The 27,110-nt window shown below is 33.7% G+C and overlaps 3 protein-coding genes across 3 annotated transcripts in view; all 3 read right to left on the bottom strand.

The window, feature by feature from the left end:
- LOC133848950 (voltage-dependent calcium channel type A subunit alpha-1) overlaps nt 1–20,088 on the bottom strand; it is a 62,357-nt gene extending 42,269 nt beyond the window's left edge. Inside the window, 14 exon segments of the mRNA XM_062284710.1 lie at nt 299–634; nt 2,015–2,528; nt 2,650–2,847; nt 4,907–5,011; nt 5,071–5,130; nt 7,975–8,090; nt 8,830–8,933; nt 9,027–9,247; nt 9,333–9,488; nt 9,963–10,063; nt 12,351–12,490; nt 12,575–12,893; nt 19,645–19,881; nt 19,947–20,088. Of these exon segments, the coding sequence (XP_062140694.1) occupies nt 299–634; nt 2,015–2,528; nt 2,650–2,847; nt 4,907–5,011; nt 5,071–5,130; nt 7,975–8,090; nt 8,830–8,933; nt 9,027–9,247; nt 9,333–9,488; nt 9,963–10,063; nt 12,351–12,490; nt 12,575–12,893; nt 19,645–19,880 (2,606 nt within the window). The 5' untranslated portion in view covers nt 19,881; nt 19,947–20,088.
- Nucleotides 20,089–22,696: 2,608 nt separating this feature from the next.
- LOC133848949 (protein twisted gastrulation) lies at nt 22,697–23,891 on the bottom strand. The gene has a single exon (XM_062284709.1). The coding sequence runs from the start codon at nt 23,853–23,855 to the stop codon at nt 23,130–23,132; it is 726 nt and encodes a 241-aa protein (XP_062140693.1). The 5' UTR covers nt 23,856–23,891; the 3' UTR covers nt 22,697–23,129.
- A 28-nt stretch (nt 23,892–23,919) lies between these two features.
- Nucleotides 23,920–27,077, bottom strand: LOC133848947 (serine protease gd). The gene is made up of 5 exons (XM_062284707.1): nt 26,388–27,077; nt 26,165–26,315; nt 25,914–26,103; nt 25,033–25,629; nt 23,920–24,779 (listed from the first exon to the last, which is right to left on the bottom strand). Exons 1-5 carry the CDS (start codon nt 26,601–26,603, stop codon nt 24,251–24,253), a joined length of 1,683 nt encoding a protein of 560 aa, XP_062140691.1. The 5' UTR covers nt 26,604–27,077; the 3' UTR covers nt 23,920–24,250.
- Between the last annotated feature and the right edge of the window lie 33 nt (nt 27,078–27,110).

The raw sequence follows: 27,110 nt of genomic DNA, 5'->3' as shown, positions 1-27,110 counted from the left end.
TCTCATTAAGAAAACCAAAAAATAAGCCTATGCAAGTAAGATTCAAAACAATATTTGCATATTATTTTGCCCCTCAAAATTCTCTACAAGCTTGCAGAGATTAACCGTCATCTTTGGCTGGAAAGAAACTTAATTATATAGTATAGTACTTGCATGTTGTCTTTCTTCTATCTGAATGTCTATATTAAAACTACACACTTAAGAATCGCTGATCTTAAAACTTCCCCTCATTATTATAAAATGTTGATGTTAGAGTAGAATATTAAGGAGAATTATAAGTGAGCAATAATATATTTACGGATTTGTTGGTGAAAGTATAAACATCGATGAATATGGCAACATTGGCTTCGGCCCTTCCGTTACTTCTTCCTCCTCCTTTTTCTCTTCGACCTTCTTTTTGCCTTTTCCTTTGCTAGTGGCAACAGTGCCTTCACCATTCTCCAGGTGAACCCCATCACCTTGAAGGGCTTCCATTTCTTTCTCTAGCTCTTGCAGTTGTTTCTCTTTATCCTCTTCGACTTGTTCCTCTTCGGCTGCTGTAAGTTCTTGCGCATTCGCCAAGTTATCGACGGCGATAGCCAAGAACACATTTAAAAGTGTATAATTACCGAAGAGTACCAAAACGATAAAGTATCTGCGAAAGGAATTATCACCTCAAATTAGTTCAGCTCACAATCTTATCGTTAATCTTATTGCTAATTAAAATGCATAATTGCTTTGACATTAATCGTATCCTGTATCTACTTCCATTATGTTTCAGTTCATTAAATTCAAATTAATTAAATAATTTAAAAAATTGAATTTTTGCTTCAGATTTTTTTGTTTGTAGATTCAGGATTAATAATGTCGCGCTTAGTTTAAATAATTATTTAACAGTTTATGTCATATAATCATAATGAGCTAGATTTATCACAAAATGAAAATGTTGTGGAGATTTTGAACTTTTGTTGGAAGAAAAACTAATGCTAATCTAAACCTGAACGAAAATGGTAAAAACTATCTACTAAACACTTAAATTTTGTACTAAAAACAACAATTTGAACCTGTCGAGCTCCGGTTTTCATTTGATTAACTTGCTTGTTTAAGATTATAATCAATATGAATTCTGGAACGTAACAGAGCATTAAAATTGCAACAACTATGATTATTCAATTGCAATTCCATGCGAAGAATAATTATCAAAACCAAAAAGAGAATGAAAATAAGAAAGGAACGTGTGACGTAATATCACAACGGAGCCAATTGAGAGTAGTAAGATAATCAATTATTGCTGCAAAAAATATAGAGTAATAAATTACATAGGTAAAGCTGGGAAATGCGAAAATTGTTAGCAATAGCTATATGTTTTGCACTTACGTTATTATATACGATACGAGGGAGATTGCGGGACTTGATTTTTTTTTGTTTTCGGTATTTTTCCTTTTTTTTTTTTTGTTTGGTAAAATGGAAGGGCTTGGCTTGCAGAATTTGAGAATGAGATAAATCTAAATTCTTCAAGCTCTAAAGTCCTATCCTACACATATATTATGAAACCAAAACGTAAGCGCTTTGGATTTTCAAGGTCGATTGCACATATTAATGGTTCGACGTTCAATGAATTGTATTTAAAATGTTCTTATTTTACAAACTGTTCTACAAAGAGCATAATTTATACTAGTAATTATGTAGTTGAATCGTCAATTTTGTATGTGTCTATAGCTGATATTATAATCAAATCATACTTAAATTCTTAACACACCCAAAAAGGATAGACAAACAAAAACAAAAACGAAATAATGAACAAATTATATTGAAAGACTAGATATTTCTAGAACATTAAGCGGAAGAGTAGTAAAAAACAGAGTTAGATTCTGTAGAATGATTCCACCACACACAAGATGTAGACATTATTATAATTATTATTATTTTTTTTGCGAAAAATGTACTCATAATAACGTATATTCTACATACTCGTATAAAATATTATCTATACAATATACAAATGAAGGAAATAAAGTATCAAAATAAAACTTACATAGAGTAAATCATTCCTTTCTTTGCACCACCTTGCGATATAATACCCTGATACATAACTTCATTCCAATCTTCGCCGGTTAGGATTTGAAATACGGTTAAAAGTGCTATTGGGAAGGTGTTAAAATTGGTTTCGGGCGTGCCTCCTGGCAAATTGAATTGACCACCGAACAACTGCATGCCGAGCAGTGCAAATATGAGTATGAACAAGAAGAGCAGGAACAGCAACGAGATAATTGATCTCATTGAGTTCAGCAGGGAAATTACTAGATTGCGCAGTGACGACCAATATTTGGTGACTTTGAATATGCGCAACAGTCGCAGTGCACGCAACACTGATAACCCGAAGGAGCCACCTTTAACTTCGGACCAGATCACCTCGAATATCGAACCACTAATGACGACACAATCAAATCGATTAAACGACGATTCGAAGTAAATGCGAGGTCCCAGTGCGTACATCTTAATGAACATTTCCGACATGAATAGGCCAAGGAATATGAATTCCGCGTAATCTATAAGAAAATTTGTAAAAAATTACGATCAAATACATACATAGCACGTTAAATCTAAATAGCTTTATGTTTCCATTACGATTCAGTTCTCCTCGAAATAAATCGTGCTTCGTGAACTTACATAAAAACTCTGTGAGAAATGTTGGCTGGCCATAGTGTTCGACAGCGACGCAAACTGTGTTCAGGAACACCAGAACTATGACGAACCAATAGAACCATTGTGTTTTTACTGTGTGGCGTATCCAGAAGCGGAATCTTTTTTCGGCTCGCCAGAATCCTGTGCAACTGCCTTGGGGTTTCGAACGAGTTTTTAGATAACCTGTTTCAAATTAAGAAAAAATTGTGTCAATCAATGCACTGTAAATAATTGAATTCAAAGTAGTTTTCCTTTTAGGACACACTTAATTATTTCTTGGCTATACTGCTGTTGAGTGCTCGTATACTCATTGGTAGCGATAACGTCATAGTCATTTCTGCTACTACTTCATGTTATTTTTTGTTTGTTATACCCGCTACTCATAGGATAGAAGGGTATTATAACTTTCTATCTCTATCTATCTATATTCTTGATCAGCATCAACAGCTGAAGTGATAAAGCCATGTTCATCTGTCCGTCTGTCTGTCTGTCCATATGAACACCTTGATCTCAGAGACTATAAGCGATAGAGATATACTTTTTTCGATCAAGTTCGTTTCAAATATAACTATAGTATTTATAATCCCTAAGCATTTGATTGCGATCGGAAAAAAATCTTCCTTATGGCAAATTACGTCTACTGAAATCGGTAGTTGCTTTGGCTGGCCTCTATGGTATATTTCGAATACCGAATATGATCTTTGGTATATTTTACCATTTTTTTTCGGTATATTATTTGGTATATTATAGGAATAACACCTCACTCTTTCTTCAAAATGGGTAGCGGGTATCTCACAGTCGAGCAAACTCGACTGTAGCTTTCTTACTTGTTTTTTACTAGCACGATGTTTGAATGATTATGCGACTTGCAAACACGTATCTAAGTGTAAACAATTATACACCGATTTATTACAATTTGGGATTGGTTACTAAGCTTTAGACTCATAATAGTTCTGTGCAAAGAATTACTAATTAGATATTTAAACCATTCTATCGATTGCCGAAGAACTATTTGAAAATGAATATTAATACTTATAAAGTTGTGGGCGAATAACTGATATGTACTACGCATTATACAATAATAATATCACTCTTCTAAGTAATACATTACGATCGGATGGACTGTCGATTGGAAATTATTGCATTAATGGATATTAGTCCTACGTTTAATAGAGTTTTCTCCAAATATATCGCCTCAATATTAATATCGATGTATCAGGTACGTATGGTTTTCATTATCTTATTAACACGAACACATTGATAGTCACATCAATTGCCATTATAAATAATTGTTACTTAACTACTTAAAAGTAGCACAAATTAATGAAAATAGAAGTGCAAATTATTATATTAAATTAAATATGAAAAACAAATGAATTAAATCACAGCCTTCTTCACTACGTTTACTTAATTATTTTTTAAATTATTTTGCGATGAAAAACAAAACACATGTTCGTGTAATATATGTAGGGACGTTAGTTAGTACTAGTGTCTAGCCGTTATTTGTGAGTTTGAGATGATAGTTACTTAAATAAGTTAGTTACTTTATGCAGAACATATGCAGCACGATTTGGTGCAAATATTTGACATTTAAATCAAATGATTAGTCAAATTTATAATTTACTTACACATTTTGAATATGTTCAATGTAAGAAAAAGAATTTCATTTTGGTAAAATTCATAAAATCAATGAATATAAAAAATATGATTAAAGATATATATTAGAAGCACCTATGTAGAATAGTTATAATAATATTTATGTTCGCTTTGCTCATGGAAATTAACAAACCAAGTTAAATTTTTACGCAAATTAAATGCAAATTAATAAAATAAAAAAAATCTTTTCAAACACTTTGTTTTTTTTATCACATTTCTTTCGTATAAGTTTACTGATATTCGTTGATCGAAATTGTTGTTTATTGTCCAACATCTGTCGTATAAGTTTTCTCAAAGTTTTCTACTTCAAAAATGGTTCAAAATGGTTATATTTATTGGACCATTTAAACTTGATAATATATGTATATATTTTTGACGTATTTATATATACTAGTCGTATCAGAATATATAATTTTGCAATTTGTAGTCGAATAAAATAATTTAGTAAAACAAAAAACATTGTCTAGAATTAATCCTGCTTTACGTAAAATTCTTACCATCTTATTCATAAATGACCATATTTTTTTTTATAATAATGAACTCAAATTTGGTTAGAATATTTTGAGATAATAAAAAATAATCTTACCGTCATCACCATAATCCTCCTCAGCTTCCTCTTCTTCTGTGTCAGTTGACTTTGATTTGCCCAAACTTTTCAGCTTTTTTCTTTTGGCTGCATTTCGTCTACGGGCTAAAAATTAACTTTCTTTAGTGACGGAAATATAAATAAATAATTATGTAAGAGCAAACCTTCCATAATATGCATTTTCTCTTCTTCGGTTGTTCTTTCTTCGGCTAATATAACCTCCTCTGAAATATTATTATTAAAAATAAAAAACGATTGTTACATGTTCACACATAGATTATCTAATTTCGAAAGATGAACAATAAAAAGCAAGTTGATAATAAAGCGTATCGAATATACATTTATATATTGTAGATGAGTATATAAACGATTATAATATATATTTATAATTTGATGAAAGGAGTTAGTTTTTGACTTGGATGAGCGTGAACGTGTGTATTTCTGTTGTGTGTTGTTTGGGGGAGGGAAGGAAGGCGGTACGGTCGTAAAATAATGCTCTAAGGGGAACTAGTAAAGTGCCACAAGTGCTGTCAACTGGTAAATATATATATTTATATATATCATATATGTATGTAATCATATACAAGCTTCTTATATTATTTTGAGGGTCATCTAGAGTAATTGCGTAATGCTGCAAAGGCAAGAAATGGCATCATTGGCATCCAACAAAAAGTTTGCTATTTTATTTATTATATATGTCAGCATGTAATACACACAAAATATAATGTATACACAATGTATATACATATATTTCAGAGAGAGAGTCTCTTACATACAATTCATATATAATGAGAACATGAAAATGCGAAACTTGTAGAGTTCCTAGATATTTGTTATTTTTTTAATGATTTTTCTTGACTGGACGATTTAATTTATTACGATGGTAATTTATGAATACGTACTAGATTTAAATTTTATGAACATTTGAACAGCAATATCTTTTTTAATAATGTGTACACACTTTTGTATACTTATAAATGTAGGTTGGAAAGTATATTACTGTATGATAGTTTGTTTGATTTTTTTTTTTTTGTATGTAGTATGTATGCATGTATATTTTGTTTGTATATGTAAGAGTAAGAGATATTAGGTTGCAAACAGTGTAGTATATAAAATTACAAAAAAGAAAGGGGTAAATACTATACCAGCTTTACAAATCCATTCAACATAGCCGTTTAACTCTCTTTCTAGTTGCTGCTGCCTTCTAAGTTTAAGAAACTCTTGTCTATTTTCTACTTTTTCTCGTTCTTTTGCGAATTCACTACAAAAAATAATTAAATAGAATATGATAAACCAAAAACATCAACAATCAAATGAACAATTGTATGTAATTGCATATTTAGCAAAATGCAATGCCCAAAATTTCGTTACCTTTGTGGATATATGTATATATAGTATATATTTAAATTTATTTGTATAAAAATGTAATTGTGTAGTATTTGGAGTGATGAAAGGAATAATATAATTAAATATTTCATAAATTATATATACGCGTGTGTATATGTTTAAAACTCAAAATAAATTCAATGAAAATAAATAAAAATCACAATTTACTGAGCCATTACACAATTGAATTCGAATTGAATAGCCTTGGAGTTACAATGAGTTAGTCGCTTCATTTAAGTGGCCAACAAATACTTTTGCAACATATTTCAGTATAAATAAATACTATATGATCCGCTTAGCTAGGAGTGTGACCACTCAGCATTTTTCAGCCTTAATTAGCGCAAATTTGTATAGAATTGCGTTGATTTTGAAATTCATTTCTAAATGTATTATTAAGCACTTCAAAGTACTGTTTTATAATATCATTTGTTTGCGCACTTTCGCATAAGATACAGCCATGCTTCGATTACCAATACATAAAAACATCAAATGAAAATATTAATTTGGAAAATTTGTAATAGGGAAGATGAATGATAAATAACAACAAAAAGAAACCTTAAATTGTCAAGCATTTGTTTAGTTTTATATTTAATTTGAATTGTATATTATTATTTTGAAATAAATACATTAAACAAACCATTTGAAAGTCAAACATACACATAACAAAGACAAAAATGAATCAAAATTATAATAACAAATCTTTTCAAAATTGCAATAACCGGAACATGGCTGGTAATAATATTATATATATATGTATATATTTTTTTTGTTTTATCGATATAGTACGTTTACAAATATTAATTTTTATTAGACAAGCACACGATTATAGACAAAGGTATAAAGTGTAGAAGAGAACGAAGAGAGGGGAAATACTCTAGAAAGTTAATTGGGAGGAAAAGTTAATTAACGGTCGCTAAATTTGAGGAGTTGTAAGTTGTAGCATAATGCATTGAAATATATGTTATGGAACTTTTGTTTTTAGCATACGTACTAAAACTGTTTCTAGGAGTACGTATTAAATGATTGTTGTTATTGTTGGTTTAAGGTGGTTTAACGGGGGGTCCAAACACAGTATTTCGTATGTTAGACTATACGATACGATATAGCTTTCGTTTTGTCGGGAGTATTTTGGAATAGCTTGCGTTCTATTTTGTAAAAATATTGTAAATATATTTGAGTATTGTTAACTTGCATTAATTCGAACACGTTCGTTTATAAGTTAGAATGCAATTAAACTGATTATTTATATGTTTTGGGCTTAGTACATACAATAATTATGCATACACATATGAATATGTATTTTGTATTTTGCGTAATCTGTTTATTTGTATGTATGTACGTCTGTGAATTAGGAGCGGGGCTATGAACTTGTGTTGTTTTTTTTTGTTTATAGAAAATCTATTTGCTATATATATTTATTTATATATATTTATTTGATTTCTTGGATTGGTTCGGTAATTAATTAAGTTATTTATATTCATCTACAGTTTGGGGAGTTGGTTGGTTTATTGGTTTGTTGGTTGGTTCGGTAAATCCTTGCGCTCTTTGCGATCAACAATAGCGTTCTCTAATGATATAGTAGGGGGAAATATATTTGCCAATACGTGATATATAATACGAATATAATAATGCCAAATTTATTGGGATTGGTTTCAGTTGATAGTGTGTTCATATTTAAGAACCTGCTTGCGTTATCCAATCAAGATATGAGACCATTGCTGTTTGAAACATGGCACGAAATCGACATTTCTGAAATTCCATGCGACGCTCGACGCGGTTTCGCTCGTTTGAAAACTCTCTGAATTTTCAAGAATATAATAACATTTTTTTGTTTTGGTTATCGAAAAAAACAAAAAAACAAATTAAGATACAAAAAATTACATGTTAAAGTGTTTTAAAATAATGCCAGCGCATAAGTGGCTGATGTGTTTTCTTCATTTCAAGGCTGCAAAGGTGCAAAAGATTTTGAAACAAAACACTTCCATTTAATTCGCTTATCAGCCTTGAAATGTATTGTGTGTGGAGTAACGTGAGATTCAATTTGAGTAATGAAACGGAACAACTTTACTTTCCCATCTATCATATTAATAATGTTGATAGTATTTCAAATACATATTTGACTATATTTTGAATCTATATATATGCTTATTTACATATATATATAGTATGTACATTAGAAAGAAAGCTTCACATTGGACTTTGTACATTGATAGAACTAATTTTTGATCATTTTATATGAAGCATCGGGACGCATCAATAAGAACATGACTAATTTGCTTGTGCTATTTAATCATCTGATTAAAAGACGTCCTTGAGTATAGAAAATAGTCACATTGGAAGTTCATGGTACAAGCAACAGAGCTCACTCCGTGATATGTACAAACATGGAATTGAAGTTCCGTAAACATTTTGAATAATCTCTTTTTACACTGTATGTTTAAATACTTGAAAGTTTCCCCCAATTATAATTACAAATGTAAAATACATTATGTGACAGAATGTAGGCAAGAGAAATGAAATCGTTAAAAACAACTTACCCACTCAAAACACCAAGAACTAAGTTGAGCATAAAAAATGAGCCTATAACTATAAGAGGCACGAAATATATCCAATTAAATGATGAACCCAATGCGTCGTTGGTCTACAATAGTAAAAGAAAATATGTATTATTATGTGTTACACAAATACATACACAATTTAAAAGCTAGTTTTAGACATTCGTTGAATGCTTTACCCAATATAGTATTGCAGTCCAGCCTTCCATTGTGATACACTGGAATACCGTCAGCATGGCAAATCCAATATTATCAAAGCTTGTTATGCCTTGATTTGGTCCATCCCATTTGTCCAGACACATGCTCGTCGCATTATTACATACAAAGGAGCCTCCCGCTTTTTCTAAGATGTTATCTGAGTTGCAGGGTGTCTCTACTTCACCTTCCTTCACTAGTTTGTCTGTGACGAATATGGGGAGAGAAAATACAGTATTAATATAGGCAGTTTGGCAAAAAGAAATATATATTTAAAGGGTTATATATACTTGGATCTTCTAAGCTATAACAAGTCTTATGCAGTGTGCCCGAATAAAACTCGAGTCCAATGATTGCGAATATTACGATTGCAAACAACACCAAGAGACCGATTTGCAGTAAAGGTGCCATCGCCTTGATTATAGATTTTAAAACTACTTGTAAACCTAGATTCATCATTTTGTAGTTTCGAGTTCCATGTTGGCAGGTTGATTTGGGAGAGAGAACACACAAAAGTTGAATCAGTAAAATGTCATTGCATTTCTTGTTAGTAGTATCTACATAATTACACACACATTCAAGACATAGATCTACATAAATATAGATATATATATATATATATATATATATGTATATATATCTCCTCATTCACACATACAATCCGATAATGTTTAGCATTATCAGAACAAAGTATGTATGTATGGTAAATAAAGCATACAATTGGTTAAACATGCGTATATAGTATATCTAGGTATTATTTAGTATATCATTTAGTATATATAGGTATCTATGAGAGAATACGCTAATCCGTATTTCGTAACTTTATTGACATTGATAAGTACTTAGGTTAGCGTAGATTTGTAGATTGTAGATTGATAGAAAACAAAAGCAAGTAAAACTTAAACGAAAGTACTACTCACTAGGAATTCCAGACACTAATTTTAAGGGCCGTAGCACACGAATGGCTCTAAGTGTTCTTAGGTCTACCTCGGGCCCCAAATTTGGGTACAGTGTCACGAATCTGTTTGCAGACGTTAAGCGATCGAAACGAGCAGTTTATTAGCAATATACAAGAGTTTAAATGTATTATACTACAATTACTAGTTTTATCTTTTTATTTCAAAAGAATATTTTATTGTTCAAATTGAACTACTTAAATGTGCAACATGTAAAAAAAAAATATTTCGTTAAATCAATTTCGATAAATAAACCAAATTAATTGAGATGAAACATTTATTTAAAATATTAATACGAAAAATAAAATATTAGTACGAAATTTTGAAACTAAAACTAAACATTAATATATGTTTATTATTTTCGCTTTTGAATTTCTATGAAACTAATCGTGAAACTATAGCACTAAAAAACCATTTAATAATACTATCTAAATCATATAAACTAAATGTTATTCGGCTACGATCACTTGAGTTAAATTTTACGTTAAAAGGAAATTTTTAGTTAATTACTTTCTGTTAGAAAAAAGATCGTTTGATCTTTTATAATTTGTCAGCGATGAGAGCATCTGTACTTCTGTTATTGAAGTATAAATGAATATGTATGTATTTTTTTTATAGAATACGCTTGACAGAATATTCTTCTTCCTCATCAGAGAAACTTTATGTGTTCAATTAAAAATGTAGTTTATGTTTTAAACGAAAACGTAAGACGATTTACATCTGGTTTTTCCAATCGTCCAGATCACATCTATGCTGTTATCAGAATTTATTCTATTCTATTCATTCAATATATCATAAAAAAGAGTTTGAAGAACCTTAGACTAAATTGTGTAAATCAATGTATAAAAATGATTGCATGAAATAAATTTATTGTTGACTTTTTTATAAACATGACTGTATTACTAAGAGTATCTAATAACTTTTAAATGTTCTATAAAGTGTGAATGATTTTTCATCTATAGTATGTATTTTTATATGTTGCTTCTATAGAATTTTATGAATTGTATAAAATAATAAAGTAATTCGAAAAATAAAAATATACTTATATAAGTTGTTTCTTCCAGATCGATTAATACCAGTAATTTTGTCGCTAAAACAGAAACAATAAAGACTTTTCTCTATTTTTAAATTATAATTATCTAAACCAATGGTGGGCTTTAGAAAGTCCGCTTGATAGGCGGATAAACTTTCAGACACATATTACGAACTTAGCTCAGTTAGTCAGTTAGTTATGAAGAACAAAAATGATCTCTATTTATAAGTAATCATACATTTTTTTTTGTTTTAATTATGTGAAATGTAAATTCTAGCCCCATACAAATATATAGTAAAACTTAAATCTAGCTCTTTGTCTATTTAAACACATATTACTCACGAGTTTGTTAAACACTAAAATCGCACAAATACTTTTGTACTATTATGTAGATCTAATATGTAAATATGAATACTTTTATCGTAATCACGTCTCACCGAAAGACGCACACGCATTTGTTGATTAGTACGTAGTAGAATGAATATTTAAAGAATATTTATCTAGAATAATGCTCCTAGGTTAAAATGAGCAAAACGAATTTGAATGTTTTCTGCGAACTTTGGTTGAGCTAGCTCCTAAGTTCTATGGATCTAGAATAATTGTACATATTAATTGAAATAAACGAAATAAGTATTTAGATATCTGGCCTAGGAATTTCATAATTATTTGAATATAGTTTTTATTGTGTCAATCAACGGAATCTTACTTGGAATTCGGGATACAAGCTTCAACGGCCGTAATACACGAAAAGATCTCAACATGCGTAGGTCAACATCTATATTGGCCTCAGCAAATATCGTCATGACACTGTTCGGCATTGGGGTTTTTTTTTGCCATTGAAAAGTCGGTGTACACATGGGTAAATTGTGAATTTAATGATTCTTTAAATTGCATATTTTTTAAACAACAATTTATGACCAACAATCAATTGTCCACCTTTTTTTTTTTTTTTTTTTTTTGCGACTAATCATAAATATAATTACATCCCACAACGATCACTTTGTGATCATCTTAATTATTGTTAAATAATAATTTAAACAAAAAAATACTTTCATGTGTTTTAAATTAAGTGAAGAAAACTTATTATAAATTGTTTTGATTTTCAAAAGATAATTTTTCTTTTTTTTAATAAAGTTCATTTTTTTATTGACTTGTGGGAAATCGCGTTATTTGTTCAAAATAAATATTATGCCAAGAAACAGACATAGTAAATAATAAGCTTTGCTTTGCAGCATTGATGACATCAAAAAAAATATATGTAAGTACTAACAAAAGAATTGGCTCAATAAAATAAAAATTAAATTAGAATGCATATTTACCCCGTCACTACAACGAAAAAATCCATGATGTTCCAAATATTCCTGAGATAGGAGTGTTTATGCAGAACAAGCCCTAAGGCAATGATCTTGAGCGATGCTTCTACACAGAAAATGCATATAAAATAGGCCTCCGTTTTTTCCTACAAATGCAATTGAGAATGAAATATAATATATATATTTAAGATATACATATATGTATATGTATATGAATGTTGATGACTTACCAGTTTTTGAGCCAATACTGTCTTGTCGCTTTCTGGCAAGTGTTCCTCTAGTGCCAACACAACACAGTTGGCGATGATTGTCAATAACACAGCGTACTCAAAGGGCGGCCATTCAATGATGAATCGTGTGTACTTTCGAATTGGGTTATCCTCGGTTAGGATAAACAATGACGTCGGACCACCACCTGGTGGGTTTTCCTCTTTTTTTGGGCCACCCATTCTATCAGCTAAGCGATGGGCTCCCTTTCGACCCAAGTGCCCCCCGCCTAAGGAGTCCTGTTGATGCCCTGCTAGCACTGCTTCCTGAGCTGCTTCCAACCTACAACATGATGAAATATTCAATTTGTTATTACATACAATGCAAGTAAGCAGTAAATTCATATTATGATAGTTAATCTCAATCAATTTCAGAAAAGCATTCGAGTTCAAAATAGTAAAATCAATCTCTATTTTGATTAGGAGCATTGATTTTATACTTGGCAATCGATTCAAATTGTAATTTCAAAAGGTCATACGCACCAAAAACCGTTTGCATTTTAAAGTACACGAAAGTTTGCTTAAATATTTAATTCGAATTTAGGTATATAATATTTAGTAACTATTGATTGGCATACAGAAAAGGAAATAAACGAAATGGGATACAAATTTGATTTGAATAGCAATTTCTCGGCTTGATCTTAAGCAAAATAAACTTGACCATTTTATTAGAATATTTGACATCCAAATTTGATGATGTAGATAACTTATTTTAGCATTTGAAGTGAATAAACTTATGTGTGGTTGGTTAATGCACATATCGGTTTCACCACTTCACAAATGCTACAATGTATTGAATTGAACTGTAATTTGTGTGGGCGATGAACAACATACCGTCACTATATCCAATTTCTGATACTTTTGTAACGACCGCTCGGCCATAATTATATTACACAAGGTGAACCACAATACGCATTTGTCGGGAGTGACACGCCGTCCGCATGGCACAATAGTGGCAACTGCACATTTAATTGGGAAGCCACTGTATTTTGGCAACAGTCGGGGCAACAGTGTACGACGCGCTCTGGAGGTCCGAGGACAATTGAAACACCACTGCGAATTCCTCTCGCTCTCTGGGGTGTTATATATATATATAAATATATATACTGGGTCGGTCGGTCGGTCGGTCGGTCTCTCGCTTTGCTGTTCTAGTTTTGTGTTTATTTCATCTACCGTTTTGTTTATGCTGCTACTTTAACTGGGATGTGTTTATTCTGCTGTTGTTTTTTTGTTTTTCTTTTTTATGAATTTTTATTTGTATTTTTTTTCTTGTTGTTGTTGTTGCTGTTGTTTTGTTTTTCGGTTTCTCTTGCGTTTTGCTTGATGAAGTCGTGTTGTTCTTCAATTATTCTTACAAGTATTGCACAAAATGCTATTCGAACACCAAATTCTATGATTAAGATTTATTATACACTTCATTTTAATATAGTTGTTTATGCGTTGGATCGGATCGGAGTAAATGAATTCCGTTGATTTGGCTTAAATAATTCTTTCGTAGTATTTATATACATATTTACGTATGTATGTATGTTTCATCACATAGTATTATTCACATCACTTGGTTGATAAGTTGTATCATTTATTTATGTTGTTGGATTGTACATTAGTTTGTTATTTTTGTTACATTTGATGGTGAATGTTGCCTTTTGAAGCTTTGAAAGTGGTTTCGTTTTGGTTCGGGTCAATTCAGTTCATGACCTATCAAAATGCACACACAAACACAAACACACACACACACACACACACACACACACACACATACAGACATAAGCGCGCAACCCAATCATATGTACATGTATAAATATAGACAGACTTTCGTTTATACATGTACATACATGAATAAATATGTACGTATGTAAGACATTCTACATCAGATGTAAAAAACATTTGGTGTGTGTTTGCCTAAATACATTATATATTCTACATTCGTATATGTATGTATGTACATTTTTAAATATCAGTATAACATTCCATTACTGGAACACGCTATGAATGAAAAATTAGGGGATGAAACGCTCTGCACAATGCACTCACACAACATACAAACGGACGTACGTACGTATACGTATACGTATACGTATGTACATAAGAATGGTAATGAAAAAATTCAACACACTGTGGTGAAATGTGGAACGCTAAACAGAAATTTCGGCTTGACTGGAAATGGGAAAGGAAAGCCTGACTGACTGACTGACGGCATAGAAAGCAGCAAGCAGCAAGAAGCAAACAGCAAACAGCAAGCAGCAAGCAGCATAGCACACTCGCTTGCGTAGTGTGCCAACTAAAACTCTCCACACACAGATAAGGATGAAACCGCACTGCAGCAACCCTTCGTGTTTACGTTTTACTGTAGGAATTTGGGATATTGCTGTTTCTCCAGATTACACATACATACATACATACAGACATTCATACTTAAGTAGAGCGCATGTTGTAATTGTAAATGAATTGTTTATGCATCGGAATTCCCCCATAAAAGACGCCGTTACAAAGTATCGTATTAAATGGGACCGACCAACCGGTCTCGGCTCTCGGTTCCACTATATAAACAATTATAATGCCAATTAAAGCTGCCGCACATAATATCCTTATGTAGATATGTATATATCGATAACACCCAGCATAATCGATTGGTATTTATACTTTTAGTGGCGGTATGGCTGATAGCTACAATTATTCAATGCGATGATATTGTTGACTTGTAATTATCTTTTATGTTTAATTGAAATTCCAATATTTTGTTTGCATTCATAACATTTGTTTAATAAGTAACTTGGATCTAATAAAATTGAATCAAAGTATGGGTAATCATTGACGTTATCAAATTTCTTTAAAGCTTTTTGCTGTTATGTGGAATCGAAACTGAGGAAACTGAACTTTACAATAATTTTCCTAACTATGTATCTAGTCATGCCCTTTCCAAATGTATTTAGTAAGATTTGTTCATCATTTACGATTATTAAATATTATTGACCATACGAAATTTCAAAGTACTATCAAAAAATGTACTTCGAAAATAGATTTTGGTACATTTATCGTCTAATAGTATTTTAATCATTTTATTTCGTTTGCGCTTCGTTAGAGTCTGGTATAAATATGTAGAAAAAACCAAAATTCGGAATGGAACACTATTTAACATTAGTGGCATTACAACTCGTGTTTTGCTTATAATTCGCTCTAAAATAGGCTTTAGTATATTTATCCTTTAATAGTATTTTCGTTTTCTTGCGCTCTTAGGGGATTTATAGGGATTATCTATCAGAAATAGACGGAAATAAAAAATATACGTATATACATTTGAAATACAGTTAATAATTGAAACGCCACAAAAATACACGATTGTGCTAGGCTATTTTATGGCCTTTTTATTTCTACATAATGTTCCTCTTTGACCAAATGGTGCAGTATTATTTTTGGTATCATGTCTCATGCATATTGCGTATACGTTTTCATATTCATACACATTTTTAATGAGATTTGTTGGCAAAGTTTTGAACGTATTTGTTGCTCGAAATAAACAAGCGAATTGATAGACGTTCAGCTGCTATATTTACGAACTATTGTACATAAAGATAAACTGCAAACATGTTCACACATGTACATATTTGTATTTGCAAACAAATGTATACATATCTACATACATGTGTGCTTATAAACATATGTCGAAGTTTACATGGTACGTGTGAGTGTGTGTGTGTGTGTGTGTGTGTGTGGGTTTTGTGTGCGCTTATAGCATACAGGAGACGTAACGTTGCCTATTTTTATGCGCTTCACTCTACTTTCGTTCCATGTGAGCATGAATAAAGCTTTTTTACATTTCGAGCGACGCAAACTTAATTGGTTTAAGCACATTGTACTGTTATTATTCATATGCATCTGTGTACATAAAGATGTACGCATGTATGTATGTATGTATGTATGTACATACATATATGTAGAATGACATACATTTGTACATATACACCACACACATTTGGCATGCGAAATGTACTCATTGATATTCATCTCAATCTCTCACACACACACATGCACAAACACACATGCAAAGAGAAACAATTTGTATTCCCGAAGAATAATGTTGAGCAAGAATTACAAAATTTTTAAGACCTAGTGACACACATGAATCTATATGTATTCTACATGGTAAATGCTATTTGCATTTGAGGTCAATATTTTGAAAATGAATTTTGTGCCAGAGCTATGGGGAAAGAAAAATGTTTGAACTTCCACTTCCACTTCCACCTCCGCCTCCTCGTTCCCCACACTGCCCCCTCCATCCACCCACTGCGGATGCTGTACTATGTGCGGGGTACTTGGTACAATTAGTACAATTCATTCACCTTCCGTAGCATACACGTCACTACAGAGATTGCCGCAGTAACCGAAGCCGAAATTCACTTGCCCATTGTCAAAGCTAGCGCTGACGTTGACGCTGACGTTGACGCTGGTTCTGGCACTGGCTCTGACGCCTTCGCTACCCACCTCACACTGCTCCGCCACACAGCCAGCCCCGCCGCACGCCCCACGCAACATTCCAAGCGACGTTGTGTTGTGTTTCTAACCCGCTGACCCAACTGGCACACACACACACACACACACACACACACAGACGTACAAGCAGGCATACTCTGACACACGCGCGTTTACACTGTGACTGTCATAGTCGCATTTGTACGTAGAAGTACATATACACTAGTATGTATGTATACATGCACGACGACGCGTGTATGTGTGTGTGTGTGTATGTACAAGTACAAGTACATGTACATTTACATATACAAATGTAAAGTGCGTATATTAGAGGGGGGCTGTGTTTAGCTGTGTGGAGAGCATAACTTTAAACAATTACAGCCAAGCACTGGAGACAGACGACAGACAACAGCACAAAACATGTGGAAGGAACACAACGTTCCACAGTGGCGAGGGGGCGGTGAGAGGGGCGGGTGGAAGGGACAAGTGATGTGATTCTGATTGAGAATGTGAATGTGAATGTAAATGTGTGAGAGGCGGCAACGGCGAGTATTTATAATATCTTGTATATCCATTTTCCATTTTCATTTTCATTCTTTTCTTGCTTCTCGTTTTCCGTTCGTTTTTTTTCTTTCTTTCGATTTTCTGATTAAATTCACTTTTCATGGTCTTTGTTTCACTTCCATGATATTCCTCGGCATTCGCTCGCAGCACACAAAAATTTCGCAATTATTCTTGGTTTGAATGTTTGTAACTTTATTTTCACCACTCGACCCGATTTTTAGCTACATATATGTACATATATATACACATGCCACCACACATTAACTTCGAAATGTCGAGTTTCTTGGCCCAACAAAATTTTGCGACAAAGCGAAATATATACACACATACATATACATATGTATATACTCCTCTCTATGTACATATATATAAATATATATACATTCATTTCATTTATACATTCACAAATACATATGCACTGTGCTTCTTCGGCTCGGCACTGGAAAAATGCTTAAAACATTTATCATTTATCGGGCACTCGGTCGGAAAAAAAAAGGTAAAAAAAACAAAAACCGCTCAATGCGACCAACGAATTTGTCTCACTAGTTGGACTAGTTGGAACGAAGAAAAAAAAACTTAACAAAACGCAAGTCGCAAGTGGCAAGTCGATGAAATACTTTGCATTACACTTTACACATTACACACTACATCACATCGCACAACTACACACAACATGGCACAACCAGCCAACCAGCGAGCGAACGAACGAACGAACGAACGAACGAACGAACCAAACCAACCATCCAAGCAGCTAACCAAACAGTCCTGCGCTTTGGATCGAAAACAAAAAGCTCTCCACCACAAGTAACGTTGAACTTGCTTTGCTGGCACACACACTGGACATGGACACCGCGATTCGACTCGACTCGACTCGACTCTCGACTCAACTCGACTCTCGGCTCTCAACTCGACACTCTCGACACACTCGACTCTTTAGCAATTTTCTTATGTACTGCACACTTTTCTAATCGCAATTGTTGGCGGCGACATTCTCAATCAAATCGAAAGATGCCACATTTTGTTTTTTTTTTGTATATTTAACTCTAATTATAGCCGTGTGTCCTGCCCAACTTTTTGTGATGTTTGTCGCAGTCGTTTTTTTTATTTTATTGCACTCTCTTGACTAACGATAAAGCTGAGAGCTTTATGCAGTGCTTTTCATCCCCCATGCGTAAGCTTTCGGCTGTCTCAGCACTGTGCGACCAAGTGTCAAAGCACAAGTTTGGCAATTGGCAACTCAACTCTTATCGATGTGTTCATCGCTTTCGCTCAGGGTTGCAAGTGGCGAGACGCCATCTGGATGCGAGTGGCGTAAAACTTCCGCGATAAGGGCGCAATTATTAAACTTAAGTGTTTAGTATTTATATTGGAATAGAGTGAAGAATGCTTCGAACATGTGTAATAAATCTAAGTATTATATCTTCTATTGACTAGCCCATACTAAGACTTAGGATACATTTCAATTTAGGATTAAAATATAATCGAACCAAGGGACAACCTTATAATCGAATAAAGATGATCTGCGCCGAAAACTAGGCAATTATTTTCGATTTTGTAGATCAAATTACTTTACATGAAATATTAATTTTTATTGAATTGAAATTATGTTATTTTTTCAATTACTCAAGAATTGGAATATTAGCAATGCCTACTGAAATATATTCAACATACAATTTAGCCACGTTTTTCATTTTTTTCGTGTGAATATTACCGTAGATGTCAACAACTGTCAACATTAGTAAAGCGGCTAGCTTTCAGTTGAACCTTAAATCTTCACTTATGATATTGTATACAATTAGCTATTAAACAAGTTATTTGTTCAACTGTGAATTTTTTAAATGAAAAATCCAACACAGTTTTTTCATTAAAATGTTGCCATTTTTACCATGAACTTAGATGCTCGAATTATTTTTGGCACACTCTTCTAGACAGAAGACATAAAAACCATGGGGCTACTTCTACATGTTGATATATTGCCAATGATATGCATGAATACTCACATTATATCACCCAAGTTGAGACGTGTCTGAACTAATGGAAAACTCTCATTGGCTCTGCCTGTGGCTGAGTGCCTTAGCTTGCCAGTCGACGGCGGGCCGGAGGAAGGTCCACAACTCCGGGTGATGCCATCTCCAATGATAGCAATGTTGTCATCCAAGCTAAATACGTTCGAATTCGTTAAGCGCGTCATCGGTGACGAGCTTCTTCTGCGTCGGACTCCCACTCCACCCAGCATTCTGATGATATAGAATCGAGCGTCACGAATGCTTATGAATGCTTAATTAAGAGAATTCACGCTTACTGCTTATCGTTATCGTTATTGCAACAGCTTTTTCCGAGACCGATCACAATATATAGTTGTATTCGTAGTCGCAGACGCAGTCGTGGATTTATCCACCTTCATAAAGTTACGCGTTGAATTCACCATCACTTGCATTTTATATTCGTTGTGGTTGTACATAAAGGTACATTATAAAAACTAATACATTTCTTCTGCGTTGATATATTGGAACTCTTTCTTCCGAAATGAAAACTATTTAAATATCATCGTGCAACTTTCACAAAATTTGTACACTTTAAATAATATTAAAAAAAAAATCACTGTTTAAAGAACTTCAATTCTCTTATTTACAAAATGATACATTTTTTAAATTTTTTACAAATATAAACTTATTTTTGAAATGCAGCACTTGAAAATATTTAAAGACGTTTAATTATTTGATAACACTTTTCATAAAATTTGTTCACTTTAAAAAATATTTGAAAAAAAAACACTATATAAAGAACTTCAGTTATAAAATGGTAATATTTATATTTATTCAGATTGTTGTTTTTTTTTTTTTTAACTACATTTTGTAATGTAGCACTGAAAGCATGTAATGTAATTTAATTTATTTTTGCGATTAAATACTTGATGCACTGTTCACAAAATTGGTTCACGTTTAAAAATATATAAAAAAAAAACATTTTTTAGTGGACTATCTGAATCTTTTATTTTTATAATGGCACTTTTTTTTATATCTGTTTATTTTTGTTATTTAGTAGTTTCTTTTAAACTTATTTTTGTGGCAATGTAACGTAATCACAGAAAAACTTTTAATTATGTTTATTATTTATTTTATTAAATAATTGATTCCGTATATTTTTTATAAAATGTGTACACCTTTAAATAAATTAAAATTAATTAAAAAAGAATGTACAATAAAAATAGGAGTAGAATTTAAATGTATGAATTAATTGTTTCAAATTTTGACTGTTTTGCCAGCAAATGTGTTCTTTTTGGCAATTTTAGAAATTATAGAAACTTAAATAACTTTTTTATACTACTTGTTAAATCTTTTACTTTTGATCAAAATTTTGAGTTTGAATTTAGTTTTGAGTCTATTTTTTATATGTCTTTGTTGATCGTTTTAATATTGAATAGAAAATGTTTGTTTTTATTGAATAATAAATTGCGATTGTTAAATTTATGCACATCATATAGATTTTCTAAAACAAAACAAAATGGTGTACAAAAATATTGTTTTCTTTACTTTTAAAAATGAATGAGGCTGACGGGGTTTGACAGAGAGAAAGATTTTTGAATATTAATTCTGCTATTGATGCTGAATCCTTTTGCCTTTTGTGCACACTTTATTTCTGACGAGCCTGAGTAGATCTGTATCACTTTTGTTGAAAAATACACTACACCAATTCAATTTCGGATTTATTGCAGTCTTGAAACTTGCGTGTTTGTGATAAATCTGACGCTGTCGCTGTCACCTTTAGAAGAATACTGATTCCAGCTAGCAAATTTGCCAGCTAGGCAAACACTCTTCTGTCCTGTTGTGTTCCGTTATGCCTCAGCTAGCCAAGATACGAGTAGTTAGATAACAGATATGCGCATGTACAACGCACACACGTAAGTACGAAGCTAATTGTGATAGCAGCGATAGCAGATGATGATGACGTGCTCGATAGCATCCAGCATATGCGCAATACATTCACCTTTAAGGTAAGCAGCATTGTCTAAATTAAAGGTGTACAATTAAATAGGCTTCAACATCTAAATTCAAACCAAACAAAATGTACTTTAAGCATTCAAAGTTGAAATTTCAATACTAATAATAAAATAGTAATTAGATAAGCTACCTGATTATATGGTTATATTCGTTTTTCAGTCTGTAATATATGTACATTTGTGCGCCTAGTGTTCATTGTTGTATATACATATGTACATATGTATACGTACTTCCATATGTTCAAATGTACGCACATTTATACCAAGGTACTTTTGCATAGGAGCCCAACCTGACTCAGGTTTAGAATTTCCTTAAAATGTCCAAGCATACAGTACAGCAAGCCAATGACTTTTAATTTCCTTTTGCACTCTTCGCTTTTAGCTTTCGGCTCAACAACAACAACAAATTTGGGGACACTTACGAGTGAGTGTCGGTAAACGAGAACAAAACAGAAAGGGATATTGTGAGTGAGAAAGTGAGAACAGGAAGTTTGAATGCATCGCCGCATGATCATAGGCAAGTGATGACACACTCTAGCATGCATGCAAACACATAGAGTCTATGTCATAGACAATCTAGAAGACACACACACACACATGCACATGAAGTGTCGCAACGAAAGGGTACGCAAAAGGCACGAGCATAATGAAGCCGAAAAATGCGTGGCGAAAACACCATAGTTTTCTAGCTCTCTCTATTCAATGGGCCTGCATGTGATCTGATTTTGTTTACAGATTTTAGGAGTCTTTTTGCGCAACCAATTAAGAGCTAAATTTCATGTTTATTAAAAAGCTACTATTAAAAAGCTGATATTAAATACACACATATGTATGTATATTCATATCTACATACAGTATTACCAATAATGCACTTTTATATACAGTAAGTATGTAAATATGTACATACATACATATACATATGTATATAGCCACATACATGTGTTTTATTTTACATATATGTATGTACATTTTTGCAGCTTACCCAACTGTTTTGTTTGTAGAGGCGATATTTCAAAATTCGTATTGTTTTGTATTTTATTTATCACACACAAATATACACAGTTTTTATTGCATCCCGCGCGTAATGTTTTTACTTTTTGAAGCAGCTGATTTCACTTTCCGCTACAATAACGTCGGCCCAAAATGAAACTATCGATAACTTATCGGTGCTGCCGTCTGTTTGCAATTATTTCACCATTGCGCGATGTGGGGAATTCAGCGAGCTTGGGCGGTCAACAATGAAAACATAAAACGATTACTTTGTAAGCTCGATAGATTTCGATAAATAGTATGAAATGTAGCCATTCAAAGCTATGCCCGTTATATTTGAAATCGATATGAGAGAATTTGTATCTATTCCCTCGACAATTTACAAATAATAAATAATATAGTAAAATTTAGATGCAATTGATAATTTATTTGACACTTTAAAAAAAAATGAACTTACATAAATATATACAGTTTACTAAGTTACTTTACTAGAATCTACATCATATCATCGTTCTCGCCATAGTCCCACATATCATTAGGCCCATCGTCCTCAAGGCCAAAAAGACGCTCCAGATCCTGTTCCGCCTCCCAATGAGCAGCATCATCAGTGAGCAAAAGATCCTGATCCTCCGGACACTCGCTGCAGCGACTCTCGTTGATGCCATAATTGAGACACTGAGCGCCCACACATTCGCAGCAACCGTCGTGGAACCAGCGATAGCTATTGGCTCCCATACTCTCACACTGCTCCTTGCATTTGTTCGATCTCACACAGGTGTTCACATAGATAACGGTACAGTTAGCACTGCCGCCAGTGGGTTGATTGAAGAAATCCGATCCTCCTCCCTCCAGGCGCTGCTTAACGCCCGCTCGCATTGGCATACGAATGGTGGACCATTGTTCATCATCCTCGGCCGTCAGGGTATCGAATAATTCGGGAACGCCTTCGACATCGCCAATCTCCGATCGCGGCGTCATCGAACTCTGCACGTCCTTGTGCTTGGGACACATATCGAGGCAGCCACAACACTCTGTGTACAGTTCGCCCAGACAATTGTGGCAGTCCTTGCAGCAGTGGCAATCGTTCAGTCTACACTGACAGCTCTGCGTAAGCAAACACTTTGAGACCACCGATCCACAGACCATCTCGTTGCAACCATCATCATTGGCGGTCACAAGTGAAACACCGATGAAGAAGAGCAGCACAGAAAAACGCAGCATTCTCAACAACGTCTCGTTCAATAATGATGCAATCTCCGTAACAAGTGTCCTTTATAAGCAAAGGAGGCGTTCAGAGAGTCAGCGAGTCGGTCAGTCAGCCCAGGCATAAAACCCACAAACCCAACAAACTAATCATGTTAGGTAGTCGACTGTATTGAGCCTGTCATAAAAGCAATTTAAAATAAGTTAAGCGTTAGTTTTATGGTAGGCACTGCAATAAAAATATACACATAAATCCGCCATTTTAGGTAATCTTAGGTAGAATAGCTTAGAATAATTCCAGCACGTTGACAACTTGCAGTTACATATTCAATTAGAGTTATCACAGCACATACATAATACATACATACATACGTAGTATTCGCAAATTCAAAATTCAATTCAATAAATTCACACTATATAATAAAGGCCATTATCCAATCGATGAACTTTGCAACGTCTGCGTAAATTAAATATTGATCACCACAACAATGTTCAGCATCATTGTTGCCGGATGGTGATCTCTTCCGACCCGAAGGCAATGCAGCTGAAACAGTGCCACGAAGCATCCAGCGATTGTTCTTCATGATCATTAATCCAGCTCCCGAAATACCCGAGTGTATGGCACGTCCACCTTGCCTCTGAGTGCTCGTGTCCACCATGACGCCGGCGCAGAATGTTCGGCTGGACAGCAGGCTTTTGAAGTCAGCGTTTGCCTTGACGCAGACCTCATTGGAAACGATGGGTGCTTTGAGCACCTTTGGTTTGCTGTTGTTAGCATCCGCTTCGTTGTTTGACGTATCGGTTAATTCGGAATTGTGTTTCGTTGCATTTGCTGCACTCCTATCAAAACTCCAGCCAATCACAATGCCATGCTCGCCCACAATGTATTCCGTCTTGCTGGAACCGGACCAAAGGCAGACTGGTTGTATGAAGGTGTTGAATCTGGGTGTTAAGAAATGTAAATTTAGTAAAGACACAGAAGTGGTGAGAAGTATAAATCGATGCCAGACTCGTACTATCGATAGATAATAAAGACGTAAGTAAACTATCGCGTTCACTATCGGTAGTATTCATTATTAAAAGTATACTATCGGTAGTTAACAATACATACTTTCATAATAAAAGATTTTCAAATTCAAAAGTAATAAATTATACGATTAATGATCAAATTTCTTAGAAATGTAAACGTAATTACCGCACTTCATCCTTAAGTACGAGGACAGCGATATCCGCGTCGTAGTCACTGATCTGTTGATTGTAGTCGGAGTGTATGTAGATGCTGTCGACGGGCGCTGCCAAAGAGCCCTCTTCGTTCCAGTTTTTGAGATTATGTCTGCCCAGAAAGACAAGCACCTCATTTGCCGTTAAACGATGCTTGAACATTTGAAAGCAATGCGCCGAACTGATGACAACGCGTGACGAAACGAGCGTGCCACAGCATTGAAAGTCCAATGATGTGATATTGTTCACATATATTGCCGCTAACCATGGCCAAGCTCCACGTGTCAGCGATGGCAGCGTTTTACTAGTCGTCGTCGTGGGTGGATCATCAATGAATATTACCGAGTCATCCGCATCCACTTCGACCTCATCCAAAACGTTCTCACCATCATAGTCATAATCGCCGGGCGAAACGAAAATGGGAGATTGTGACTGCGATCGATTAGTGTCACCGACGCTGGTGTCTGAGCTGGTGAATCTGGACTCATCATTCAAATCACTTTTGGGTAATCGAAAGTCAAGACTTCTATCAATCTTGCCGCAAATTTCAACAGGCGAATGAAATGGTTTTCTGTAATAGAGATATAACGTTGCGTTAATTACATTTTAAATTGTATTTGAATTTGTTTGAAATATTATTTTCTCTGTTATATTGTGAGTACTTAAAGTTATAGTCTAAAATGTCAGACCCAGCTGTGATTATCTTTTTTGGATAGATTAATTTTCTATGTACAAATCTATTAATATTTGTTGAAGATATTCTGATCAAAAAATGTTCAATTTATGCTACGATATATAAAGACAATATAAGAAGTGCAAATTGTACTGAAAACCGACCACAATCCAGATGCATACTTCTTAAACTGGATGTGAGGCAGTTGTTTAGAGCCAAACTCATGATTCGCTGGCATCTCCTTACCAACTGCCATTTCGGATTCCAAATTCCCCCCAGAAGGAACAATCAGGCTTGATGTTTTCTTGTCGGGTATGAATGAAAGTTTTCGCGTATGCTCCAGTTGAATTTGTGTCATAAAGATGCTATGATCTGCAAAAAAGAAATCGATTATAATTTCGCTCTTTAGGTGAGATTATTGTGATTATAATACCGGCAGAACCAAAACAAATAACGCGATTATTTGTTGAGATGAGAACGAGTTTGGGAGGAAAATGATGTTTGGGAAAGCGAATTTTATATAGAACAGGCGCATTACTTGTAAATTGACCGCGAGTAAGCAGCTCAATTTCGCCAAGATAGTTCTGGAGAAAATGTATAATGAATTAATAGGAATCAGAATATAGTACATATGTTTATAACTGGACTTTGCTTACTGTTGTTGGCTTGCCGCGCATCGAAAGGATTACGCGGAGTTGGAGGCCGTGTACCTCGGGATTTCGTACCGCTATTAAACCAAACCATTCGACACCATCGAAGCGATATTGAAACATTTTGGGACACGGACTTATTGGCATTCCTTGGGCAGTGGTGATTTTGGCGAATTGCTCACAGCATAAAAGTATTATTGTTGTAAGATACAATTTCATCATTTCATCACTTCTCTATTCTGTTCCGCTTTGCTTTCGTTTCACATTCACTTAGAGTTCAAGAAAAACACACTTTTAAATATACAGATTGAAGTGCAATGTTTTTAAAAAGCTGCAGTAATTTTTGTTTACATTTTATAATGCATTTTCACCGCGCAGTATTTTTTTAAGTGTTTCCATCCAATGTGACTTTCGCGTCAAAACAGCTGACAACAAGGACAACACTGTCCTGCGAAATACTAAATGCAGTTAATGAGCTGAACCTTTTTTGTCACAATACAACTTCTTTTGCTTATCCATTTTATTGTTTAGTGCTGGCCTTTTCATGTATAAAATTTAAGCAAAGAAATTAGTTCAATTGCTTGTAAATTTCTGCTTGTCATTTCGATAATTCGTTAATTGCTTCCGTTTCGATCATCTATCGATATTTGCAAGAGCAGTGTTGAAGCAGCTCATTTTTGCAATACCGCAACTCTATGCAATCAGCTGTTTTTTGTTTACATTTTGACA

The sequence above is a fragment of the Drosophila sulfurigaster genome, chromosome X (assembly GCF_023558435.1).
Source record: "Drosophila sulfurigaster albostrigata strain 15112-1811.04 chromosome X, ASM2355843v2, whole genome shotgun sequence".
Classification (NCBI taxonomy): Eukaryota; Metazoa; Arthropoda; class Insecta; order Diptera; family Drosophilidae; genus Drosophila; species Drosophila sulfurigaster.
The sequence above is the reverse complement of the archived record's forward strand: the minus strand, read 5'-3'. Positions and strand labels throughout refer to the sequence as shown.

Bases quoted from the DNA above. Each gene is read 5' to 3' on its own strand.
- LOC133848949 (XM_062284709.1), bottom strand. From the start codon at position 23,855: ATGCTGCGTTTTTCTGTGCTGCTCTTCTTCATCGGTGTTTCACTTGTG.
- LOC133848947 (XM_062284707.1), bottom strand. From the start codon at position 26,603: ATGATGAAATTGTATCTTACAACAATAATACTTTTATGCTGTGAGCAA. The intron at 26,104-26,164 runs GTATTATAATCA...TCTTTTTTGCAG, and splicing joins TATTTGTTTTGGTTCTGCCG to ATCATAGCATCTTTATGACA. The intron at 24,780-25,032 runs GTAATTACGTTT...CTTAACACCCAG, and splicing joins GTACTTAAGGATGAAGTGCG to ATTCAACACCTTCATACAAC.